The 25,412-nt window shown below is 43.4% G+C and overlaps 2 protein-coding genes across 11 annotated transcripts in view; both read right to left on the bottom strand.

Annotated features, from left to right (window-relative positions):
* The window catches only part of PPP1R9A (protein phosphatase 1 regulatory subunit 9A), a 237,510-nt gene extending 229,690 nt beyond the window's left edge, over positions 1–7,820 (bottom strand). For 4 of the 9 annotated variants that reach the window (XM_050941684.1, XM_050941688.1, XM_050941689.1 and 1 more), the window contains exons 1-2: positions 6,480–6,597; positions 2,760–4,453 (exon numbers count right to left, since the gene is read on the bottom strand). In XM_050941684.1, the coding sequence (XP_050797641.1) occupies positions 2,760–4,220 (1,461 nt within the window). In that variant the 5' untranslated portion in view covers positions 4,221–4,453; positions 6,480–6,597. Of the gene's footprint in view, positions 1–2,759; positions 4,454–6,479; positions 6,598–6,847; positions 6,930–7,409 lie in introns of those variants that run through there. The other 5 variants (XM_050941690.1, XM_050941691.1, XM_050941692.1 and 2 more) reach the window with 3 other exon arrangements.
* CASD1 (CAS1 domain containing 1) overlaps positions 1–25,412 on the bottom strand; it is a 509,685-nt gene that overhangs the window by 283,281 nt on the left and 200,992 nt on the right. The window lies entirely within an intron of this gene.

Genomic DNA, 25,412 nt, shown 5'->3' with positions numbered 1-25,412 from the left:
ACAAATAAAAAAAAGACTATTTTTCTACCTGACAGGCTTGCAAATGTATCCAAGAGTATGAAAATCAAGATGTATTTTTCCTGACTCCTGCATCACCAATAATATAAATTCATTGCATCATCACCAATAATACAAATTTTTCCCCAATATATATCACAGTTGCCAACTTTCATGAGCTAAATAAGCACTCTGACTTTCACAATAAGCCAAAAATCAAGCTAATCCCATTTCAAAACAAGCCAACATCTAAGAACCCCAACACTCTATGTGGCTAGATCCCCCCGGCATGCATCTGAGACTGTGATGGACCTGCTGGGCACCCGTCTCTCTCCCCTCCTTGCCCCTGCTTGCCCTCCCTTGCCGCTGCTTGCCGAGAGCCGATCAAAAAAAAAAAGAAGCAATAAGCCACAAGCCAAACATACAACAAGCCAAAAACTAGCCAACAAGCAACTCACAAGCTAATTAAGCCAAAAACAAGCCCAATTTCTGTTTTTTTTTTCCCCATGGGTTTGGCATGTCTGATATATATCTGTTTAATCTTATTGCTTTCAATGGGATTCAAAGTTCTAATTGCAGAGCCAAATTCTGCCCTCAATTATAACTGTCCAACCCCTTCAGTCCAATTGAACACTGTCTTCCTTTTAATGTAGTCATTTACACCAGTGAAAAGTGGTCTTAAAATGCTCCCTTTCTAATTTGGTAGTGTTTAGCATTCATTCTGCATAGCTATAAATGACTATACAAGGGGGAAGGCAGTGGAGAATCAGGCGCATCTTCAATGGGATTGAATAGGTGTAACAGTGGTTAGAGTTTGGTCCTGTAACTGGAATTTAGTTAACTGTGTTAATTAAGTATGAAATAGAACAGAATCCGGCTCACTCACGTGCAGCTGGATCCACAAGGATAGGACAAGTTGCAAAAATGTTTATTTTTCACACTAAATTAAGTAGTTGTGGTCTCAGAATACATAGAGGAAGTAGATGAGTCAAACCAGATGGAATCATTTTTACAGTGTCACTTTTCAGAAAAGAATCTTATTTTTCTCCTAGTCTGCACCAGCCCAGTATTTGGCTCTTTAAAGACTGTCAGGTGTGCCAAATACCTTAGTGTTTTTTCAGTGTGGATAAGTGTCCATTGGTAACTACACTGAGATTATCAAATGCACTTCATTTGCAACCCATGAGTAATTCAACTCTGATGCTGAGAGCTAAAATGCTGTTGTAACAAGTCATTGTGCCCCAACTCTTTCCCCAACTTAAAACACTTGAAGCAGTCCACATTCTTAGATGTTATTTTTAACAATGTTTTTACATCAAGTATATTTCAGTGGATTGACCTTTAAATTACTTCTAGTATATGTCAATGTACATAAGACGCTAAAGCACCTATATCAGAAGTGAGCAAACTACAGCCCGCGGGACCTTCCTGCCCGGCCCTTGAGCTCCCGGCCGGGGAGGCTAGCCCCTGGCCTCTCCCCGGCTGCATCCATGCTGCTGTGCAGGCAGTGCTCTGGGCCGTGGGGTTAAGCGCTCCTGCCAAGCAGAGCAGCAGCACGTAAGCTCTGGCCAGGCGGCATGGCTGCCAGACATGCTGCTCTGAGTGGCATGATAAGGGGGCTGGGGCGGGGGTTCCCGGGGGGCAGCCAGGGGACAGGGAGCAGGGCACGCTTGGATGGGGCGGAGGTTCTGGGGGGCAGTCAGGGGGCCGGGAGGGGTTGGATAAGCATGGGAGTCCCAGGGGGCCTGTCAGGGGGAAGGGGTGTGGATAGGAGTCAGGGGATGGGGAACACGGGAGGTTGGATAGGCGTAGGATCCCGGGGGGCCTGTTAAGGGGTCGGGGTGTGGATAGGGGTCAGAGCACTCAGGGGACTGGGTGCAGGGGGGTTGGATAGGGGGTGGGATCCTGGGGGCGGTTGGGGTAGAGATTCCTAGGAGGGGGCGGCCAGGGAACAAGGAGCAGAGGGGGTTGGATAGGTCAGAGGTTCTGAGGGGGGCAGTCAGGGGATGGAAAGTGGGAAGGGGCGGATAAGGGGTGTGGGCCAGGCTGTTTGGGGAGGCACAGCCTTCCCTACCTGGCCCTCCATACAGTTTTGCAACCCCAATGTGGCCCTCAGGCCAAAAAGTCTGCCCACCCCAACCTATACTAATACCTACTTTACTGAAGTAGATATTAGTAAGAAGCATGAAAAAAGACTGACTGTTGAAGAAGCTAGCAATTAAAGGTTACTGATGCAGATGAAGAAGATTAATGATCCAATACTAGTGGATCACTGTCACTGTTCAACAGCACATTATATTTCATACCATACAGTATTTCACTCCAGAACTTTAATTCTTCACAGATATTCTTTAAAGTAACAGCAGCTGTTTGGAATGCATAAGTTATTTTTAAATTTCAAAAATAATGTAAATATGATGGTCACCATACAGATGCCTTTTATATTTCACCATGCTATTTATATATTTATAAAGTCCTATACATCAGAATGTGTATGTTTCAATTACAAAGCCTCACAAACCTGAAACTCATTCTCAATTTCTGCTGGTTTAATCAACCACAAAGTAGACTAGGAAATGAGACAGGGCCATCAGAACTCAGCTCCCTTTAAATCATTTGAAATTATGCTCACTTGCCAGCTACAACAAAAAATGGTCTCAAGGACCTCTGCAAGCTTTTCAGAATCAGATGCAGCTGTCAAAAATCTACCCTGAACAAAGTTAAGCTCAAATAAGAATCAAAGTTTGGGGGGAGGAAATTACCTTAATTGGAGCACTGCTAAACTTAATTTTTCTGTTTGCTGGGATTTCATCTTCAGCTGGCAATCCAATAACTTCAGCATATTCCATATCAGGTTCATAATAGTTGTTTTCATCACTGTCATCTTGATCATCCTGTTCTGTTCCTGTCTCTCCCCAGTCAGAATTATACCTTGATCGCACCCTGTAGACGTTATAGTCAGAGTGCATATATACATGTGAACTCTGAAAGTTATTCAAGTCTTCCTGGACTTCCTTTCCACTGGCATCATCATAGTGGGATTCAGTAGCATCTGAAGCTACATCTGCTGCAAAATCACCACCTGCTACCAAGTTTCTTGGTATGTCTGCAGCTCCAGTGCCAACACAGGCGCTCTCTGCATTTTGTGAATGTTCTTTTTGTTGTAAAGAAACTTCTGTATCTATTTTTTCCTTAGTCCTGGTATAGGATTCTTCACGCTTTTCGCTGTTAATGCTGGCCAATTCTTGTTCAGTTGCTGCACAAACATCAACAGGATCAAAACTTGCTTCCTTATTCTTCCTTATTTCTTCATTTGTTTTTGATACTGGCAAAGTGCTATTAGAAGCTTCTCTTATTGTTGAAGACGTACTGTTTTGCTGAAAGGTCTCAGCAGATACAGAACTTGTAGTTTGTTTGGCTGGTGAAGACCAGGCACTAGCATCTTTTAAGGGACTGAATCCATCAAGGTTTGCAACAGTGGAGGACAGATTTTCAACAGTAGATGACAGGTTTAGTGGGTAGTGACCAGTTACAGAATATTCTTCATTGTTTTCTGACTTTTCTAAAACTATTACAGTATGTGAATCAGTGTTTTCAAACACTGCACTGAGCTGACTCACTGTTGGAGAGATGGTCTCTGTCCTTGAGCTAAGACTGTCCAATGAATCAGTACTGCCTCTATTAGACTTAGAGCTGCACCACTCATCTTGGAGTTCATTGGAAACTACTCGCTCTTTCTTTGGGGAATAGCGATTGGAATGTCCCATTTCATGAACATTTCGTTCAAACATCTTTCGAGTTTCAGTAAACTTGGAATAGGAAGGACCACCATGCACAGTATCAAACCTACTAATCCTTTCTGAAACTGAAGACTCTAGTTTTACAACTGAGCCATCTGCCTTCTCCACAAATTCTTTGGGTCTAATTCTTTGAGGAGACAGGGGACCACTTTTCCCTCTGGTTTTAGGGGTAACTCCAGTGCTCTCACTGGGCTCCATGCCCATCTGCATAAATAAGTTTTTAATCCTGTTGACGTTTGAGCCATATTTCCTCCCCCTGCTCTGCTGAGAGGCCTCTCCTTCATCTTTCGTTTTTTGGTCTCCATCTGATTTAGGTTTGTCAAAGGTGCTTTTTAGTGCCTGGAACTCAGTTCTGTAAGCATTCCTGTGAGGAGAGGCACTTCGGAGGGTTGACCTTTCTCCTGAAGACTCTGTTTTCATCATGTTTACTTCAGGAGTGCAAAACCAATATACATAGTGACTGATATACCACTCTCAGCCTTCTGTTATTAGTGAGATTCTGGTTGAGAAGAAAGTGCCTCTCAGGTGGCACTGGTCTCCATCAGGGCCATATTCAGTAGGTATTCTGACAGATACTATCTAAATATGTGCAAGCAACCATGACACCAAACACAGTGGCAAGACTGATAGCTTTCCAGAACAAATGTAGATTTAACCTGCAACAGAAAGTACAACTTTTTGAATCGAGTCATGCATTTGTATTTCTTCAAATCTAAATCAATTACTTCAATTTTCAAGTTATTTGATATAACTGATATTTAGAAATAAAAATTAAAAACAAATGCAGGGATTCATCCTTCACACAGCATCATTACCAAAATGCACACATGTATTAAAATTCTAAAGCAGACTCAATTTGCTAAAGATTCAACAATTAGACAGTCTGAAAAAGTTTATACGCCCACATAAAAGTAAATTTCCTTCCAAATACTAATTAACATGCCACTATGACAATGAAACATGGCAGTTTTGTGATGTTCAGATGTATGCTATGAACATATTACAACATAAACAAATTTGTCTAGGTGAAACACAAAATTACAAAGAATAAAATTACAAGGAAAACAATGTCACCAGTGTTTCATTGCAGTCAAACTTTTTGACTGGAGATGGTAAAGGACAAAATAAACAGAACTAAAATCTCAGTGTTATTTATGTCTGGGCACGAAATACTTCATGCAAACGTGATGACTGTGTTTCCCTGAGCTGCTAACATTTGCAATTTCACCTAGGTTGTCTCTGAACTACACAATAGTATGCTTTGAATGGTGTTTCTATGCAGAGACCAATGATTCAACAATGAAACAACATTCAAAAGAATTAGAAAAATTGCACTCAAAAGGTATCATTCTGTGTTGAAAATAGTGAAGTGAAGTTTAATAAGACTTGCCCCTTTCCACTTGCTGTATTATTTTAGCATGACAAAGAGCATGGAAGCATCTAGCGAACTACAAAAAAGGGAGCTACAGGCTAAATCTCTCAATCTTCCAGTTCACATCTGCGTGCCCACTGAGTTGCCACACCAAAAAAGGCTATGTTTTAAATATAATAAACTGCATGGAAAGTTACATGATTCAACAGGACGAATTTAGAGATTCTTAGTTGGGGGGGCAGGGGGGAGACTCTGAGTGGTGTTTAAGGTAAAGGATGAGAACTCAATCTGATTCCAGCCTGAACATTAGCCCAGAAAATTGCAGGAGAACAACACATGACTAATCGAGAGCAAAATATCTCTCATTAGCATCCTTCTGTTTCCTTATCTTCCTTCTAGCCTATAACTTATTGCTGCTAGTTCCAAATGCAATGCATGAGGACTGCTGTGCTCCTCACTAATAGGGAGGAATGCTATAATACTGCAGTCACACCTAGCATTTTAGAGCAGGAAGATTACGGATCAAGTACCTTACACATTTATTCACCAGTCTTTAAGCCTAAGAGGTTATTTTAGACTAAGCAATATTATGTGGCTATTAATACACAATCCCTTCATCACCTTCCTGAAAGAGAACACACTCTTAGATCACCTCCAAACTCAAGCCCAGCTACCCATGCACAAGCAGGGGAGGGTTGCACACAGCTGTGGCTCAACTGCTGTGCAGGGGCGCTGGAACCATTTCTACAGCGGGGGTGCTGAGCGCCATTGAACCAAACTGTATACCCGTATATGATGGAAACCACTTCAAACCAGCAGGTGCAGCAGCAGCATCTCTACTACCGTGGATCATTAATTTAAAAAAAAAATCAACAATTATGGAGAAGGGGGGTGTCTGTAGCAGTTTTTCCCTAGACACCGATCATTTCCCTTTGCCTCCTCCTTTACAGACTCCAGCCGATGTTTCCAACGATAATAAGAAAAAGAAAGGCTAACTTAAGGTAAAAGGATCCTGTCTGGCGTCACAGCAAACCCCTCTGCAAGGGGAAGTGCTGCGAAGAACCGGTTTCTCCGGACTGAAAGGCGAGAGGATCCCACACCAGCGTTGGCCCAAGAACCACCTTGCGTAGGAGCAGCAGCCGTGGCAATCACGGCAGGGAGCAAAGCACGGTGGCCATAAACCCCCTATCTCTGGCTACAGCGTATAAGGAAACAAAAGCCCCCGGGCATGTCTCCCCTTGTCGCGCACACAAGCTGCACCCGAGTCCTAACTTCAGCCCCTGCTCCCCGGTGCGCGCACGGCCCCTTACCCGGGAGAGGAGCTGCACGCCGGTTTGGGCTCCTTCCACCTCCCGCGGCTCCCTGCGCGCTCAGAGCTGCGGCTCCCCCAGCCCCCGGCTCCGGCGCGGCTGCCGCCCCCAGCCTGCCAGCCGGCAGCAACCTCCGACTCCGCCACTCAGCGCCATTGCAGGCAGCGGCGGCTGGGGCAGCAACACGCTCCGCGCACACTGAGCTGGGGGGAGGAGAGCGCTCCCGCGCCCCGCCGCAGCCCGGCGCCCGCCCCGCGGCTCCCCGGGGGCCGGGCGTGCGGAACGTCTGCGCCGCGCGCGGGGGTGCGCTGCCAGCTGCCGCCGCCGAGCGGAGGCCGAGCGCGGGCGGCGGATGACAGGTGCCTCACCTCCGCGGCGAGCTGCAATGGTTTGTTCCGCCGGGGGGGGGCGAGCCACGCTCCCGCTGCAGTCCGGCCACACAGCAAGCTCACTACACCGACCGCTGACCCTGCTGGGCCCCCGTGGGCGCCTCCTCCCTCCCGGCGCGCCGCATCGGGCCCCGCGATCGGCAGACTCCCCCTCCGGTCTCCGGGCAGGTCACTTCCTCCCCCTGCGCGCTGGGGAGGCTAGTCCCTCAGCCGTAGCCATGGCACTAGGGCCCCGCGCGCAGCACTGCGGCCCGGCCTCGCGCACTGGCCGGGGCGCGGGAACCCACCAGCCTGTCACAGAACAGCCCCTGGGGACAGCGAGCGCAGCCGCGGGCCGCTCTCCCTCTCGGGGCTTCACGGGGGGGCAGAGCCCGAGGAGTTCAGAGCCGGTGGCGAGGGACAGAGAGGCACCTGCATGGTGCACCTGCTGTAGGCTCCTGGCGGCTCAGCCTCCCCGGCTCCGGGACTCCCCCGCTGGCTCTGGGATCCCTTGGAAAAGGGGCCCCGCCGGCTGCAGGTGAGAATGATGCTCCGTCCTTACCCCTCTGTTGGTGCAGACAGGCAGCGTCATCCGCAGGCCAGACCGAAACCAGCGGGCTTCTTTTGAGGAAGAGCAAAGCTGCACTTGAGCCTCAATTCTGCAATAAGCGCCAGGGGAGAATTCGTTGCAAGATCAGGATCTTGGACTTCCCGCCCCCAGTTAATTTCTTTACGTCAAATGGTCTTTGCACAACGTGCAAACAATTAAATAGTGAAAAAGATAATAAAGTGGAGTTACAGTATATGCTCATTCATCCCCTTAAATTTCAGCAAATGTATTTTTTGCTGGATTGAACAGATAAGGCTACACTAGTTTCCTGTCTTAGACTCAGAGCACACAAGCAGCTCAGCCACTACTGGCATTAGGTAAATATTGCTAGTGCTCCAGCATTCCCCACAATAATTTCCAGGTTTTGAACTGATGATAAGAAAAATTCCGGAGTAGGAGATCCAGCAACCTCCTAAAGTAGTTTGGGAAACTGGCACTCCAGAAGGTAATGATTTTTAAATCATATAGCAACTCACATATAGAGTTCATTTATTTAATTGCTTAAGTGTCCAGGAGATAGCTTGAAGATGTGTATGATTAAAAAAATGAAAAAAACAAAAATACTACATGTATTTCCAGTCACTTATGTCCTGATTCCATAAAGATTTAGGTAAGTGTAACTTTAAACACAAGTCGTCCCATTGTTTTTTTGGGACTAAGGAAAGTATATAAAGTTACACACTTGCTTACATGTTTACAGGCTTAGAGCTTTGGTTATTCAATGAGTATCAAATATGCTCAATTCAAAATCTCTCTGTTTCTGTGACATTCAATATCCAACACATAAATATTGATGGGAAAACAAGTCCCTTTCAAGATTGATTGCCTATATGATATGGTTCCTTCTTTTTCAAAGTTATTTTAACAAGCTGACATAGTAAGGGACAGAAATAGAAATGAATTTAATAGAATTGGGATTCTTTTCCCAAACTCAAATTGTGCTTTTCCAGAAAACGTTTGCTCTTTGGGAAAAGAAAGTTTCAGCAATCCAAGTCAATTCAGTAGGAAAGTTACTAATATTTAGGAACAAATAATTCCCACCTTTGCATAAGCATGGCAGCATCTAGCACCATGGGGTCCTGATCCATGACTAAGTCTCCTAGGCCAGTGGATCTCAACCAGGGGTACACAGAGGTCTTCCAAGGGGTACATCAATTCATCTAGATATTTGCCTAGTTTTACAACAGGCTACATACAAAGCACTAGCGAAGTCAGAACAAACTAAAATTGCATATGGTCAGTGACTTGTTTATACTGCTCTATATACTATACACTGAAACACAGGTACAATATTTATATTCCAATTAAGTGAAGTTTAACATGGGGATATGCAAGACAAATCAGACTCCTAAAAAGGGTACAGTAGTCTGGAAAGGTTGAAAGCCACTGCCCTAGGCCCTGGAAACCATCAAAACACTCAGTGTACTGCTATGTGGGAGTACAGGCACTTAAAAACAGATAGACTGCCATGTGCAGAGACCACTGCCTATCATGCTGACCAGCACTCTCTCATCTGTCAATATCAATCTATTGTCTTTTGGCGGTACCATCTCAAGTGAGGTTCCCTGGATCAAGACACATCAAATAGAATAGGAAAGGCAAGCCAGGTCTTTGGAAGACTTCGTCATAGAATACTCAACCAGCACACAATCAAACAGTCAATAAAACTGATGATATCCAATGCAGCAATAGCATTCCTGTCATATGTATGTGAAACAGGATAGTTTACCACAGACACGTTAAGCAACTTAAAATGTTCACATGCACTGTCCCCTCTCAGTTCTGAAGGTCCACTAGTGAGACAAAGTCTCAAATATTAACATCCTTAAAAGCGCAAAAACAACCAGCATTGAGGCAATGATCATAAAAGCTCATCTGAGATGAACAAGTCATGTTATCAGAACAAGTCATGCATCCGATGAAGTGGGTATTCACCAACGAAAGCTCATGCTCCAATACGTCTGTTAGTCTATAAGGTGCCACAGGCTTCTTTGCTGCTTTTTCAGAATGGGTGATTATACATGCCTGAAAAAATTTTCTGGGGTGAGCTGAAATTTGGAACGTGCAGGAGGAGTTATCAACAAAAAACTCTTCGAAGACACCATTAAGCAGAATCTCACCTCGTGTATCATAAACATTGATAACTTCAAAGACATAGTCAAGGACAGACCTGAATGGAGATCAGCTATCAGTAAAGGTTGTAAATGCTTTGAGGACAACAGACTTGAAAAATTGATTGAAAAAAGGCCAAGTGTCATTCCAGGTCTTCAGCTGGAGCCTGCACATTCCTGTGTGACATCTGTTCACAGTCTTGCTCCTCACGGATAGTATTATGTAGTCACGTGAGAAAACGTGATGCCTTCATGTCCTTGTAAGATATAGATAGACAGCCAGGTAGATAGTTTATGAGCTTCTTGGAGCAAGGACTGTCTTTTTGTTCTGTGTTTGTACAGCACCTAGCATAATGAGATCCTTGTCCATGACTAAGTCTCCTACAAACTACAGAAGGGTAGTCAATTATTTTTTGTCAAGGTCCAAATTTTGTCGTTAAGGTATAGTCAAGATCCAGACTCCAGAGAAAATAATTAAAAAAATAATAATAAGTAAATAAAAGATTTTAAGTCTGTTCAAAAGCATCTAGCAGTCCAGATGGTTCACATGACTACCCCTGCACTAGAGTAATACAAATAATAAAGTCACACAGGGAAATTCTGTGCTCCTTGAACACAGCTGAATACTGCTATGCCAGAGTTCTCTTTCTAGCAGCATGCAGGGATAGGGTATAACAGGTGGATCTGTGTACTAAAAGGACCAAGTGACTGAAGATCAAGTCTAGGGAGCATGCCACAAACACTACTACAATTCAGAGGAGCCATGGAATAACTTCTTCCCAGCCTGCTGAGTCAAAGATTCAAACCCCATGTAAGTCCTCAGTACAAAACCTAAAAAGGCCATAGTTCATCTTTAAATAGAAATTTAAAAACTGAAAAACTGCACGTTCCTCATCAGATTCTAAACATCTGAACGTAAATCAAATTTTGGCCTAATTAAACTGCTCGACAGTGCCATTGTAAATATCAGTATCAATTTAGAGAAAGGGAGAGTTCATACTGGATCAGACCAAAGGTCCATCCAGCCCAGTATCCTGTCTACCGACAGTGGCCAATGCCAGGTGTCCCAGAGGGAGTGAACCTAACAGGTAATGATCAAGTGATCTCTCTCCTGCCATCCATCTCCACCCTCTGACAAACAGAGGCTAGGGACACCATTCCTTACACCTCCTGGCTAATAGCCATTAATGGACTTAACCTCCATAAATTTATCCAGTTCTCTTTTAAATGCCCTTATACTCCTAGCCTTCACAACCTCCTCAGGCAAGGAGTTCCACAAGTTGACTGTGCACTGTGTGAAGAAACACTTCCTTTTTTGTGTTTTAAACCTGCTGCCCATAAATTTCATTTGGTGAACCCTAGTTCTTGTATTATGTGAATAAGTAAATAAGTTTTCCTTATCTACTTTCTCCAGATAGATAGATAGATAGATAGATATAGGCAATAATATATTCTCCTTCTTATTCTCTATCCCCTTTTTAATTATTCCCAACATCCTGTTTGCTTTTTTGACCGCCTCTGCACACTGCGTGGACATCTTCAGAGAACTATCCACGATGACTCCAAGATCTTTTTCCTGATTCGTTGTAGCTAAATTAGCCCCCATCATATTATAGTTGGGGTTATTTTTTCCAATGTGCAATAAAACCACAAAGAATGGTTAGAAAACCACTTAACCTCCATAGAGAGAATTGCTTTAAAAAAACTGGAAGTCTCCTTTATTTGGACCCAACAGAGCGTAGTGATGAATAGAAACTTTAAACAGAAATGTAAATGTCTTATTTACTTTGTGACTACAGAACAAGCATGCAAAGCAGCTAGAAAACAATTTAGCATGTAAGAGAGCGATATCCATGGGAGATTTGACATTCATATTTTATGGTACTGAGAACTAAAATGAGTAAACACCTTAACAGGAGATGAAACATGATTGCAGTGCGTTAAAATCTTAAGGAGATTAAATATTGTATTTCATTTTAAATTTTGTACCTGTTATCAAAGCTGCATGCTACACATCCACTGTTATAAACATCAAAATCAGAATTTTTTCTAATTGGATTTTTGCATATAAAACTTTGGGTTCTATTCTTCTATCACGACTGTAGGTAACTTTTTTTCTATGATGTAAATAATATATCAGAGTAACATTACATTACTCTGCCAAGTAGTTTTACAAAACTGTATAGTATACTTCCACAGAGTGCATCTTGAAAGGTTCAGTAGTAAATCAAAGGGATTGCATTTCTTACACGCTGATGAGATGAGCACACACACAAGAAGCCTGGAACTTCCAGGTGGAGAGAGGGAGAGGTTTGTGTTTGTGTTGCACCCTTTAAACAAATAGCATGCAACTGGAGATCTGATTTTCAGAGTGCTGGTGGTAAGCACTTTGGGTGGAATTCATGGAAGTACTTAGGTGCCTAAACCCCAGACTTACATGCTTAAGTCTCATTTTTAGGCACCTAAGACCCACGCTGTGATTCACAAAACTCCCACCAAATCCTGTAGGTGCTAAACTCTCTCAATGCCTACCTTTTTCAAAGTAAAAATTCCCTAGGCACCAAAGTTTTTGCCTCTGCGCATGTGCACTGCTGCCTTCTAGGCATCCAGATGCCTATCTCCCACTTAAGCCCCAGAGCGATTCATGAAGCAGGGGAAGATAGTCGTTCAGCTACCTAATTCACCCAAGAGTGCAGATTCAGTGTGCATCCGCTGAATGCACGTAACACATCAGGCCCCATTCAAAAGCCAGTAGGAGGTGACGGTGCCACCACTTTCCACGTTATAACTGTTAGCCCAGTGGTTAGAGCACTCAACTGGGAAGTGGAAGACCCAACTTCATTTCACAGCTGTTGCACTGTGGATACTGAAAGAATAGTTGGAGCAGAGGAACTTGACCAGGGTCTCCTGCTTTTCCCCTTCCCCAGATGGGTGCCCTAACTACTGGACTATGGGCTTGGCTACACTCACACTTTACAGCGCTGCAACTGGGGTGTGAAAAAACACCCCCTTGAGCGCTGCAAGATACAGCGCTGTAAAGCGTCAGTGTAATCAGGGCAGCAGCGCTGGGAGCACGGCTCCCAGCGCTGCACGCTGCACCCGTAAGGGATGTGGTTTACATGCAGCGCTGGGAGAGCTCTCTCCCAGCGCTGCTGCTCTGACTACACTCACACTTCAAAGCACTGCCACGGCAGCGCTCCCGCAGCGCTGCCGGGGCAGCGCTTTGAAATTCCAAATGTATATGACTCTTTCATTATTTATCCACAGTGGAAGATCTTCAACAGGAGAGAACCCCACATCAGACTATCCCATAGTTTAGTGGTTAGAGCACTCAGAGATGGGAGACCCTTATTCAAAATCCCTTTTACCATTCTGGCAGAGGTGGGAATTGTATCAGGGTGTCCCACAACCCAACTGAGTGCTCTAACCACTGGGCTAAAAGTTATTGATAGGGGAAGATAGGGCAGAGGCACCACCATCCCCTCTTCCTGTGGCCATTTTGTGTGGAGCAAGGCTGTCATCTAACACATTTGAAGAAGAAACTAAATAGGCTCCTAAGCCAGGAGAGGGTTTTCTGTTTGAAGATCACTTGCAGATATAGGTGCCTCCCTGCAGCCTGGACTTAGGCTGCTATCTCAGAGAAAGGGGCAGGGCTTAGCACAAGGGCACTTCCCACTGGTTAACTTAGGCAAGGAGCTACCTAGCTTACTGGCTTTTGTGGATCACATTCTAAGGCACCTGTCTCTCCTCCATTCATTGTACAGAGATCCTGAGTGCGTAACCCAGCTTTGTGGATCACTATAGCGGGATGGTCACCCGTTCCTGCCGTGAAGGGCTGGAAATCAGCCCTGGGAGAGGACTGAGACAGCGAGAGGGCTGGACACACGCACGCACGCACGCCTGGCTCAGGGTGCCTAGAGTAAGGTGGGGCTGAGGAGCTCCAGGATGGCAACTTCCCCAGGCTGCAGGGCCTTGTCCAAGGCCCCATAGAGGCACTGGGTTGCAGAGAGAGGTGGCAGGTCCAGACCCAACCTTGCCTACGATGAATGGCTGACACTGCACTCTGCCTCAGGGCTTGGGGGCGAGTTGGTGACTGACAGTAGCCTATGACTGAGGCAAGGTAGGGATAGGGGGTGGGGGTTCCCGTGGGTGGGGAGACCCTGAGACTGTGGGGGTATTGCCAGGGGGTATCAAGACAAGGGGTATCAAGTCCTGGGAGGGATATGGGGGCTAGTGGCAGTGGGACACCGGCCTGCAGAGGGCGCTCCAGAGACTTGAAGAGCTAATTCCCTGGATAACCAGCAGGAGGTGCCAGAGAGATGAGTCATGCATTGCTACAATCACAATGATATCTGTGATTTTTCTAGGTGCCTAAAAGTTGTGTCCTAATAGTAAGCATTGCAACATGTAGGTTCATTCATGGATTTCACCCTTACGGTGTCTCAAGTTAGGCACACAAAGTCACTGGTTTCTTTTGAAAATCTTGGCCTACATCTGGATTAACACAGTACCTATATTACAGCTACATGTACTACAGTACAATAAATTTTGTGTTGCTTTAAATAAAATGTCACTGTATGAAAGATAAGACCTGCAAATATGAGTGCAACCATGCACTCAACTATGTATATCAAGAAAAATAAGGTCCTTTAATTCTTAGTATTACTATGGCAACCTATTTGTTTGATTGGAAGGTGTTTTTATGCTCCATTAAAGCATGGCTGACATTGCTCTAAATTTCTGAGAAATATTACAATGCTGCACAAACAAGACGAGGGGCCACTTTCTGCTCTCATTGACACCAGTGTCAATCCAGAGTATCTTCACTAAAGCTAATGGAGTTACTCCAGATTTACACTGACTGAAGTGAGAGCAGAATTTCCTTAAGGTGTTATGCATAATGGGGTCTAGTTCTCCTTTCACTTACATCAGTGTAATTCCATTAAATTCAATCAAATTGCTCTTGATTTTTTCATCTGTTGGAAAAATCAGGCCCAGTAAATTTAACTTGACAGTGTCTCTTCAACCTTTTATCAGTGACTGTCCTTCTAACCAGTTTGGATTCAAGGTGCCAAGGCTGATTTATCATTTTCCATGTACTGTAGGATATAAATGAATTGTATTTGCTTTTAAACATTACTGTTTGGTGTCATGGATACATTGTTTTGAGTGAATTCAGTGGCTATAAAATGAATGACCGATTTTTAAGACTCCAAGTATCTTTTTTTTTTTTAATCCGCAGAACAGCGGGGTGGAGGATATAGAAGTGAAGGGAACCCAGTTCTGCTTTCTCCCTCCTGTTTAATGTATCCCAACCCTTGCAGGATCACATCTATGCTTAAAAAGGAAGTTAAATTTCCATGCATGTTCGGATCCTTGACTAAGACAGTCTTCTACCTGGCTACCCCACAGAAGCACTAGCAAGAAAGCTAGTGCACAGAAGCCTTCTACTGCAAGACAAACCCAAGAAAGAAACCAGCAGGACTCTACTGGCCATCACATACAGTCCCCAGCTAAAACCTCTCCAACGCATCATCAGGGACCTACAACCCATCCTGGACAATGATCCCTCACTTTCACAGGCCTTGGGTGGCAGGCCAGTCCTTGCCCACAGACAACCTGCCAACCTGAAGCATATTGTCACCAGTAACTGCACACTGCACCATAGTAACTCTAACTCAGGAACCAATCCATGCAACAAACCTCGATGCCAACTCTGCCCACATATCTACACCAGCGACACCATCACAGGACCTAACCAGATCAGCCACACCATCACCGGTTCATTCACCTGCACGTCCACCAATGTAATATACGCCATCATATGCCAGCAATGCCCCTCTGCTACGTATATCGGCCAAACTGAACAGTCTCTACAGAAAAGGATAAATGGACACAAATCAGATATTAGGAATGGTAATATACAAAAACCTGTAGGAGAACACTTCAACCTCCCTGACCACACAATAGGAGATCTTAAGGTGGCCATCCAGCAGCAAAAAAACTTCAGGACCAGACTTCAAAGAGAAACTGCTGAGCTTCACTTCATCTGCAAATTTGACACCATCAGCTCAGGATTAAACAAAGACTGTGAATGGCTTGCCAACTACAAAACCAGTTTCTCCTCCCTTGGTTTTCACACCTCAACTGCTAAAACGGGGCCTCATCCTCCCTGATTGAACTAACCTCGTTATCTCTAGGTTGCTTCTTACTTGCATATATATACCTGCCCCTGGAAATTTCCACTACATGCATCTGACAAAGTGGGTATTCACCCATGAAAGCTCATGCTCCAAAAGGTCTGTTAGTCTATAAGGTGCCACAGGACTCTTTGCTGCTTTTAGCAAGAAAGAGACTCTCTTTCACTATGCAGACCTGCACAGCATAAAACAGAATTTAGTCTTGTTAACGTTGAAATATGTTTGATAATGAATTAATATGAAGAGTTGCCAACTCATTTGTTTCAAACACCAAGAATCCATGATGCTCAGGGTGAAGGCTCATTAGTATCATTCACTTGGAGTATTTTAGAAGGTTGTATTAATTTCATTTAGGACAAGTTAAACTACTTGACAGCTCTGAAACAATGTCAAAGAGGCCTTTAGGATGCAGTTTTCTAAAAAAAGAACTGCCTCTAAAGATAATGAAACTACATAAGAGGCCTAGGTCATGCTAATATTTGACTGGCTACAAAGAATAGTAATTGAAGGAAGGTTATTACAATAAGGATATTGTATTAAATTCAAGAATATTTTACTAATGTGCAGCTAGTCTGAGATAGCAAAGGGAATTTGTATAGTACAGAGGAAAATTACTGTATATATGTTACAGATTACACACAAAGCTATATTAAAAGAATGTTAATTAGGTTGCAAAGACAAACACTTGAAAGTTAGGAAATGTTAGAATTAAGGTTGCTGCTGCATCTTTAATTCTGCCCCATTATGTGTCCATCCTGTGCACCTCATGAGACTAGGGTTTTGTGGAGGGGAGAAGTAGTATCTATACTATAATGCACACATACAAGGGGGCAGAATTAAGGTTGCAGGAGCAAGCATAGGTCTGGTATTTCATAATTTTTTAGTGTTAGACTTTGCAAATTAAATGACATTCTTGTACCATAGCTTTTTTAGCATAATTTCCTAGGGTTTGTTTTTGTTAAAAAGGTAAAAACAAATTTTGACTCTCTTGTAACCATGCATCATCAGCAGGGTTCGAACACCCTGTACCTTCAGGACAAACTTCTACCCCTGGAGCTACAGGACTAACCACATCAATAGGCAGCAGGAGATAGCTGTTGTTCCTGAGTGAAGGAGCACTTCATTCTGGAGGGGGTTATTAGAGGGCGCCAAGCCTTGCTTTCTCTCCCTTACCTTCTCCCTCTCATGCCAGGCAGTGAGAATGAAGGAGCTAGGCCTCTGATACAACATGCTTGGCTGGGGGTGGGAGAGAGACAGAGACCCAAACCAACTCACCCTCTACAGCACTCCCAGTGCAATGTGTGCCATGTGACTATTTAGGATATTTGTATTTGATTATTTTGGCCTGCCGCCAAAATAATTGATTAGGAATATAAGTGAGAGAGAAGAAAAATGGCAACTTTCAAAATGTGTATCAGAGTAAAACCTAGATGGAACCTCATGGAACAAAGAAAGGACACTCTTTAACAAAGGGCTTTCCTCTTGCCATATTTCAAAAGTCTACCGCAAATAATACAGGTTTTAGAGCTTTTCCAAAACAAGGTCTCAAGGTCAGAATGGAACCTGAATATAGAGGTCACAACTCACTACCAGATTGCCAATGAAATATGGGATGGGATAAAATTTTCATCAGCATGAATTTTATTTGGCTGTTTTACTCACAAATGGCAAAGCGATGAGTGAGTTATTAACAAGCGTCAGTCATATATACTATAGATGTCACACTGTGGAAAAGTTTAAATCTGAGAGAATTTTAAATATAGTTATTGGGATGGTTCTTGTATCTACTTACTTGTGAAGGCAGGTGCCTCAGTTACCATGAGTCCAACTGTCTAAGGTTCAACAGGAGCCATTCAATTGAAACGTCTAAAAACAATGTAAAAGAATTTCTGTATCTAAGACTGTCACTGCTTTAAAATCTAATCTTTCATGCTGGACCTCAAACAAAGCTGGAAATATCCCCTTCATAATAGCATAAAACTCCTGTTCTACTCCTGCAAAGAAATAAGACCTCAAGAGTTTAAAGCTGTCCCTCAAACTGGAATGTTGATTTTGTGGCAAGTTCCATATTTGGGAAAGAAGGAAATTTTTTTTTTCTGGCAGACTGATTTGTTTTTTAAATGGCAGCCATTCAGTTGATTTGGAGATGTTAGAACAAGTGCCAGAGATCTGGATTAGTAGGCAGAGGATAAGTAAGGTGGTTAAAGGTGAATAATAAATTTATCACAAACCTTTTCAATTTATCACATATACATACGTGGTATATATTTCTCACAAAAGTGCTGTAAAGGAGAGAGAGAGATTTAGGGTGAGAACAATTATGAATTACTTCCTGTCTGTCAAGTCCAAACAGCTCAAGTTTGTTAAAGAAAAATAAAATCAAATTGCTACTCTAATATAGTATAAACATGGAAGTTAGTAGATTAACTATTATGCAATCTCTGTGTAATATATAAACAAAATGGAGGAAAAGTACCTTTCACAAACTGAAGGTGGAGTTCAACTGAGGTGAAGATGGCATTGTGTGGTGGAGAGGATGTGTACGAAAAAAGCCCAGGAAAAAAAGGTCAATTGTAGGTCGAACAGTTTTATTAAGTACTAAGAGATTGCCTGCCTGCAAATTAGAGCTGGGAGGGGTGCTTTGAAAATAAAAATAAATGGACTGCCCGAGCTACAGACTGTCGGACAATAAGAGAGAGACTCCTGGGGGAAAGTGTGTGCAGAATTCATGTCTCCCTGCAGATTTTTATTTCTCCTCAGAAAATATATTCTGCTGGAGAGGCACTGCCATTACACCTTGTGCCCACAAGGGGCTGATGTGGTGCCAGAACAGAGGGCAGCCTGCTCATGGCTGGAGCAGCTAGCCACAGATAGGAAGGAGGAAAGGCTGCTTTCCACACAGCAGCCTGCCCATGGAGCTAGATGAGGAGACACGGGTTATGGGGGAGATACAGAGCAGGACACATGGGGCTGCTGGGGGTCACATAAACCAGGATTCAGAAGGACTAGTTGGAGGGACAGACTGGAGTAGGCACAGGAGCTAGTAGGGTGATAGCATTGAGCCAGGGGCTGAATGGGAGTGGGGATGCAGGGTCACATGGGGGGTGGCTAATTGGGGGTGCAGGGCCACATGAGGATGCAAGGAGGGGTTGGCTGAGTGAGGATGCAGGGACACATGGGAATGGGGGAGGACAGTGCAGGACCATATGTGGATGTGGGGGAGAGGTGATTGAGGGAGGTGCAGGGCCACATGGGGATGGAGGGAAGAGGGTGCAGGGACACATAAGAACAGGGGGAGGGTGTGACATTCTATACCTTGGGGGAGTGTCCTGGAACCCCCATATTCCTTATTTTTATATAATTGTGATCTTACATATAAAGCATGCCTTGTAAGGTATCAGGGGAAAGGTTATGATCTGCTTAAAGTAATTTCTCTATCCATAATGCGTATCATTAATGCATGTGAAGTTATGAGAATTGTGTTGTATGGTCGTCATTGAAAAAATGTAAGTTGGGGAATCGGCCAGATATTAGCTCCCCTGAGGCAATAGCAAGGAAAGTAGCCAACACCCAGGTAGGATGTCAATCAACCCGTCAAATGGGCTGCACCTGCATCCTATCACAGAGAGGTGTGGCTGAGGGGGGTGCAGGGACACATGGGGTTGGGGGGGTGGCTGAGTGGGGGATGGGGGAGAGGGATGCAGGGACAGGAGCAGATGTCAGCCAGAGTATGCATGGGGAATGCTCCTTAACAATCCCTCCCCCACCCCCACCCCCCAAAAATTGTTCTATACTTCTCCCACTTATATCCAGCAACCCTCCTGGTTCACTCCCAGACTCCATCCCAGCAACTTCTTCCCTCTCCCTCAGGTCCTCTCTTATACCTGTCACCTACTTTGCACTGCTTCTGAGGGGTGCAGGAAATACAGTTCTGCACTGTAGTTTAAATGAATTATTACTCAGAGTTCTGTATTAATATGTCTAGAAAGGAATCTATTTGTCAAAAAAACTTTCCTGAATCCTTTTTGTCATCTGTATTGTTACAGACATACTTTCTGACAGATATTTTGAAATATATTACCAAAATAATTAAAACTGGTGTGATTATATTGTTATTTTGACAAATAAAATGTGCAGAATTTTAAAATATTGTTTGCAGCATTTTTATTTTTTTGCCACAGAATTCTCCCAAAAGTAGAGAGATCAACGAGGCATGGCTAGCATTCCATAGCACCTCTCAGGCAGGGGAGTGCTAGTGTGCTATCTGTTGCCAAGCACAGCAGGAACAGGCAAAAGAGCTTTTTTGGTTTTGTGGGGTGAAAGCACCCATTGGGCGTGCAGGCTTAGAAGGCTATGGCATCCATTGTTTTTAAAACAAGTGTATACAGTGAGTGCGGAGACTCATTTTACCAGATTGGAGGAGGTCTTGTTTCTCCTGTTATCCCACAGCATAAACCAAGATGTAAATGGATATGGATGATAGCACTAGGTAGCAGTAAGTCATGCTACTGCCAGCAGTGCAGCCATGGTGCTATCCAAGTACTCAGGAGATTTAAACATAGTGCACACAAAAAAAGTAATTAGAAACAAAGAGGAGGTTTAATTGAGCCTAAATTCACTAGTGGCATTACTGGTCAATGCAAGGTGTTCTATGTAGTGTATAAATAGCCCTGTATAGGCCATCCAAAACATAGTAGGCAGGAATATATTTATCTATTACCTCACGACTATTTTATCAGTTCTGCCAAGCTTAAGTGCAGCCTTCTGTTTTTAATTATGATCATTTTATACCAGAGTCCACACAACTGCATAACTACCAAGTCCCAGCCTTATGTCTGACGGAGATTTGTGCACCAGCTGAGGGAGTTTGTATGGAATGGGAGATTTTGAGATTTTGTTCATCCACTTTTCCTGTCTTTCCCTTTTTCTTACTTGGTCCTTTCAAACCTGGCTTGTTTTCCCAGTTCCTCATATCTTTCCAGTCCTGCTGATGTGGTGTGAGTTTTGCATACCTTCAAACTGCCAGCCTGTTCCTCTCCTTCAGTAAAAGCAGTCATTGGCATATTTCACCACCAGAATCAGATGCAAGGAGTGGTCAGAGGTTAAATGGGGGTGATCCAGATCAGCACTTGGTTCCCAAATCTGGTCATGCAATTCAGAAGTTAGAGAGGGAGAGAAATGGATTGAGCTGGTAATGGTGAACTGGTAAGAGAATAGAAGAGGATGGCTTTGAAGTAGGAGAACTGTCCCAAAGGAGGGACACTCCTTCAGGTGAAAGTCATGATAAGCTTACATCTGTACATTAAAACACAGACTCGGCCTGGATGGGGACAGTGAACATGTGCACATTCTAGGCTTGCTCTAATTAAAACAGCATATAACACTATATTTATATTTCATAGATTTTGTTGTTTGTTAAACATCGTTTCCTTCAAATATTCTGAATGTCAGACTTTGATATGAATGTCAGGACAGAGCATATCTGTACCAAGGAGAGAAGAGTTTACATCTCTGAGTTAATCATATTGAGCATGAGAAGAACAGAACTGACACAGCTGTCATCTGAAAGAAGATAAAGTCATCTTATAAAAGAAAACACACTGGTCAAATCCTGTAGTCCTTACTAAAGTGAAACTCACCTTGACTCAGGGCACCAAATTCAGCTTTCATTTATATTGATGCAAAACTATTGACATCATCGAGCTATTCTAGAGTTTCATTGGATTCATTGTGCAGTGCCTGGCCCATATTTTTTAGTATTGCATTTTGTTAAATTAGAATTGTGAATCTGTCTTGCTAAAATTGAAAACATCCACACACATTCATGACTGAAATGGGAAAAAAACTGTCACCCAGCTGTAAACAGCCCTAGACTATTTGAATGTTATTGTAAATACTATACTACACCTCTGCTCCAATAGAACGTGACCTGATATAATACGAATTCAGATTAACGCGGTAGAGCAGTGCTCTGGGGGGAGGGGCTGCGCTGCACGCTCCAGCGTGTCTGACTCTGACATGCTGCTTTGAGTGGTGTGTTAAGAGTGCCAGGCTGGGGCCGAGGGGTTGGATAAGGGGCAGAGGGTCTCAGGGGGCGGTCAGGGGACAGAGAGCGCGGGGGGTGGGGTTTGGATAGTTCGGAGGTTCTGGGGGCAGGGCGATCAGAGGATGGGGAAAGGGGGCATTGGATAGGGCATGGGAGTCCTGGGGGTGATTAGGAACAGGGGGTCTCTGGAGAGGGCAGTCAGAGGACAAGGAGCAGGGGGGTGAGATAGAGGATGGGGTCTTGGAACGGGTGGGGGGTCTCTGGAGGGGGTAGTCAGGGACAAGGAGTGGGGAGGGTTGGATGGGTTGGGGATTCTGAGGGGGTGGGAAGTAGGTGGGTGTCAGATAAGGGGCAGGGCCAGGCTGTTTAGGGAGGCACAGGATACTGCATACCCCATGTTAGTTCTAACAAAAATGATTTGCTGACTATTAATAATGGAAATGCTTGAGGCCAAAGCAAGGTCAATATAATGCAGTTTCACCTATAATGCGGTACGATTTTTTAGCTCCCGAGGATGGCGTTATATTGGGGTAGAGGTGTACCACCAGGGAGGGGGAGAAACGCTGATAAAATATGCATAGCGGTGTCAAGGAGGCTTAGACTCTCTTTTGATTGCTGTCTGGAGCCTTCCCCATTACTCTCAAACATCTACTACAGAGAAGAATGTTTAACTCAAACACTTCTCTTACCACCTTCTCCGAGGCTGATTAATGGAGTGGTTAAAATAAGAAAATCAGTGGGTATCCAGCAGGACTACATCTGAGAGCGGCTAAATGCGTGGTCAATTAACTCTTTGCAGAATAAAATGGAGCATAGCAAGCATCAACTTGAAATCCAGCTGGAACTTATATCTGTCACTGCTGGCTCGTGGAAGGCCATTGGGCCTGTTCAGCTCTGTTGCTACAGACTCTATACCCAGTTCTGAAATGAAAACTCTCTTCTCCTGAACCCAAAGTGTGCATGGTTATTCATAACACCTTAATTTCTTCAAAAAGGTGAAGAAAGACACTCCTCCCACCCTGATCACCAGGAAGTAATCTTAGAAATTTTGGGTCTGATTCTGCTCGCCTGTGACGTCAGAGGCTTGCCATTGTCTTCCATTATTATTACGACAGCAAAAAAGTATGCTAGGTGTTTTATAGAACAGATAATAAGACATAGCCACAGGTAAGGAAAGCAGCAAAGGAGCCATATGGACTGAAGATTTAATTAAAAAAATAAAATAGTTTGGGGATCAGAAGTAGGATGACCAGATGTCCTGATTTTATAGGGCCAGTCCCTATATTTGGGCCTTTGTCTTATATAGGCACCTATTACCCCCCACTGCCTGTCCCAATTTTTCACACTTGCTGTCTGGTCACCCTAATCAGAAGGCTCCCACAACTCATCGATTGGGCTCTTAGGTCACTTAAAAAATCTGATCTATGGGCCAGGCCCAGATACTCTCATTCATAGCCACAAAGCAGATTTTATAACACTAGCACTAGAGTTAGCAGTTGCAAACTACACAGCCATGGATAAAGAACTTGAATGTTCTAAGAAATAAAAGACACACATTACTCAAAACGATGCATGTCCCATGCCTGTGGCCAGTATTTGTTCATATCATGATTCAGGATAATCCTGTTTTATTCAATTTTTTCAAAATGAAATTGACAAAGTAATTCTGTAAATGTTTCAAACCAACACCTTCTAACACCACAAATGTTTTGTGCTTTGGGCCATGCTACATTGATATGTACACACACTTACACTGTTTGATAGCTGGTTTTGCACATTAAAACAAAACAAAGATCTGCAATAGGAAATTAGTGCTAGTGCTAATATTCAGATTCATATTGCTTAGATGAGTCATTGCCCTATAAGCAAATAACTGAGTCAAGTATATACCAGAATCTTCAGGCAGATTTCAAACTGTTCCTCTTTCAGCTTGTTGAAGGGGAAATGGAGACTATCTCACGCCTAGATCAGCAGTTTCTCAGTCTTGGGGCTACGCCAACATGGGTGGCTGCTCGGTAGCAGCAAAGGCTCCACAAACATACAAAAAAGTATATTTTGCTTTATAGCAGGTGGTTGTTAGAACTCTCCCCTCATCCTCCTACTAATCAGTTGTGCTAGCCACAGCCAATAGCAAATGCTTCAGGGAAAATGTTCCTACTACCGTATGCTTCATGGGGTGCTAGCTAGTCCTCCTGTACACTGGTCCCACTCTGTGCACTGGTGTGGAAAGAGGTAGAGCTAAGGCACAGTCTCCTATGCCTCTCACTTTGGGGTGCTGTGTTCCTGGAGAGGAGAAGGAAGGAAGCAGTCCCTATGCTCCCTAAAGTACATGGACTGTAGCTTTGCCTAGCCATACAAGAGATGATATGGATCCTCTTATTTTTCTTTCATCCCTTTCTGAGCATCCACAGAAGAGTTAGGTAGGATCTGACCCATTAATGGTTTTATTAAACCACGTTAAAAGAACATGGACCAAATTCTGCTCTCAGTAAAATTGCTAAATTTGGAGTAATTCAACTGAAGTTATGCACCAGAGTCTGGTGTAAGACACAGCTGTGTTACAGTAAGCAGAATTTGGCCGGACTTCCTGGGCCAGGTCTTCAATTAGAGTAAATCAGCATAGTTCCACTGTCTCCAGTGACATTGTGCCAAGTTACACCAGCTGATCATCTGGCCCTGTCTTTATTTCCTAGGGGTCTGATTCTGCTCCTGTTGAAGCTGATGGGGAAACGCCCATTGTCTTCAGTGGGTGCAGGAGCAGTTTCTATGACAGATTAACTGGTACTAGACTAGAATATTATCCCAAAAGCCATTTATCTCTAATGTACAGAATCACCACATTTTTTAACTGTGCTCCTTTTTTGGGGTGTTTTTCTCCACAAACTCACCAATGCTCCATCCTCCTGTTTTCCCTTCTCTCTAACCAACTGTCCAGTCAACTGCCCTGGAACCTTCTGGGACAGCATTCCTTTCCTCTTATAAAAAGAGACTCATACAAGTTTAATCTCTGAGAACACTTATTCAAATGAGGAACTTACATGCTGTATCTCTTTTCAGATACTTTTCTTACTTACTGGTGCTCATATAAAATCATGAATGTTATGATTTTGATGTACTATACACATTGAGAGATGTAGGAAATATATATATTAGGGCTGTCGATTAATTACAGTTAGCACACACGATTAACTCAAAAAAATTAAACGTGATTAAAAAAATTAATCACAGTTTTAATCGCACTGTTAAACAATACAATACCAATTGAAATTTATTATATATTTTGGATGTTTTTCTACATTTTAAACTATATTGATTTCAATTACAACACAGAATACAAAGTGTATAGTACTCACTTTATATTATTTTTATTACAAGTATTTGCACCATAAAAATGATTTAAAAAATAGTATTTTTCAATTCACCTCATACAAGTACTGTAGTGCAATCCCTTTATCATGAAAGCACAACTTACGAATGTTGATTATTTTTGTTACATAACTGCACTCAAAAACAAAACAATGTAAAACTTTAGCACCTACAAATCCACTCAGTCCTACTTCTTATTCAGCTAACCACTAAGAGAAACAAGTTTGTTTAC

The sequence above is a fragment of the Gopherus flavomarginatus genome, chromosome 2, assembly GCF_025201925.1.
Source record: "Gopherus flavomarginatus isolate rGopFla2 chromosome 2, rGopFla2.mat.asm, whole genome shotgun sequence".
NCBI classification, from domain to species: Eukaryota; Metazoa; Chordata; order Testudines; family Testudinidae; genus Gopherus; species Gopherus flavomarginatus.
The sequence above is the reverse complement of the archived record's forward strand: the minus strand, read 5'-3'. Positions and strand labels throughout refer to the sequence as shown.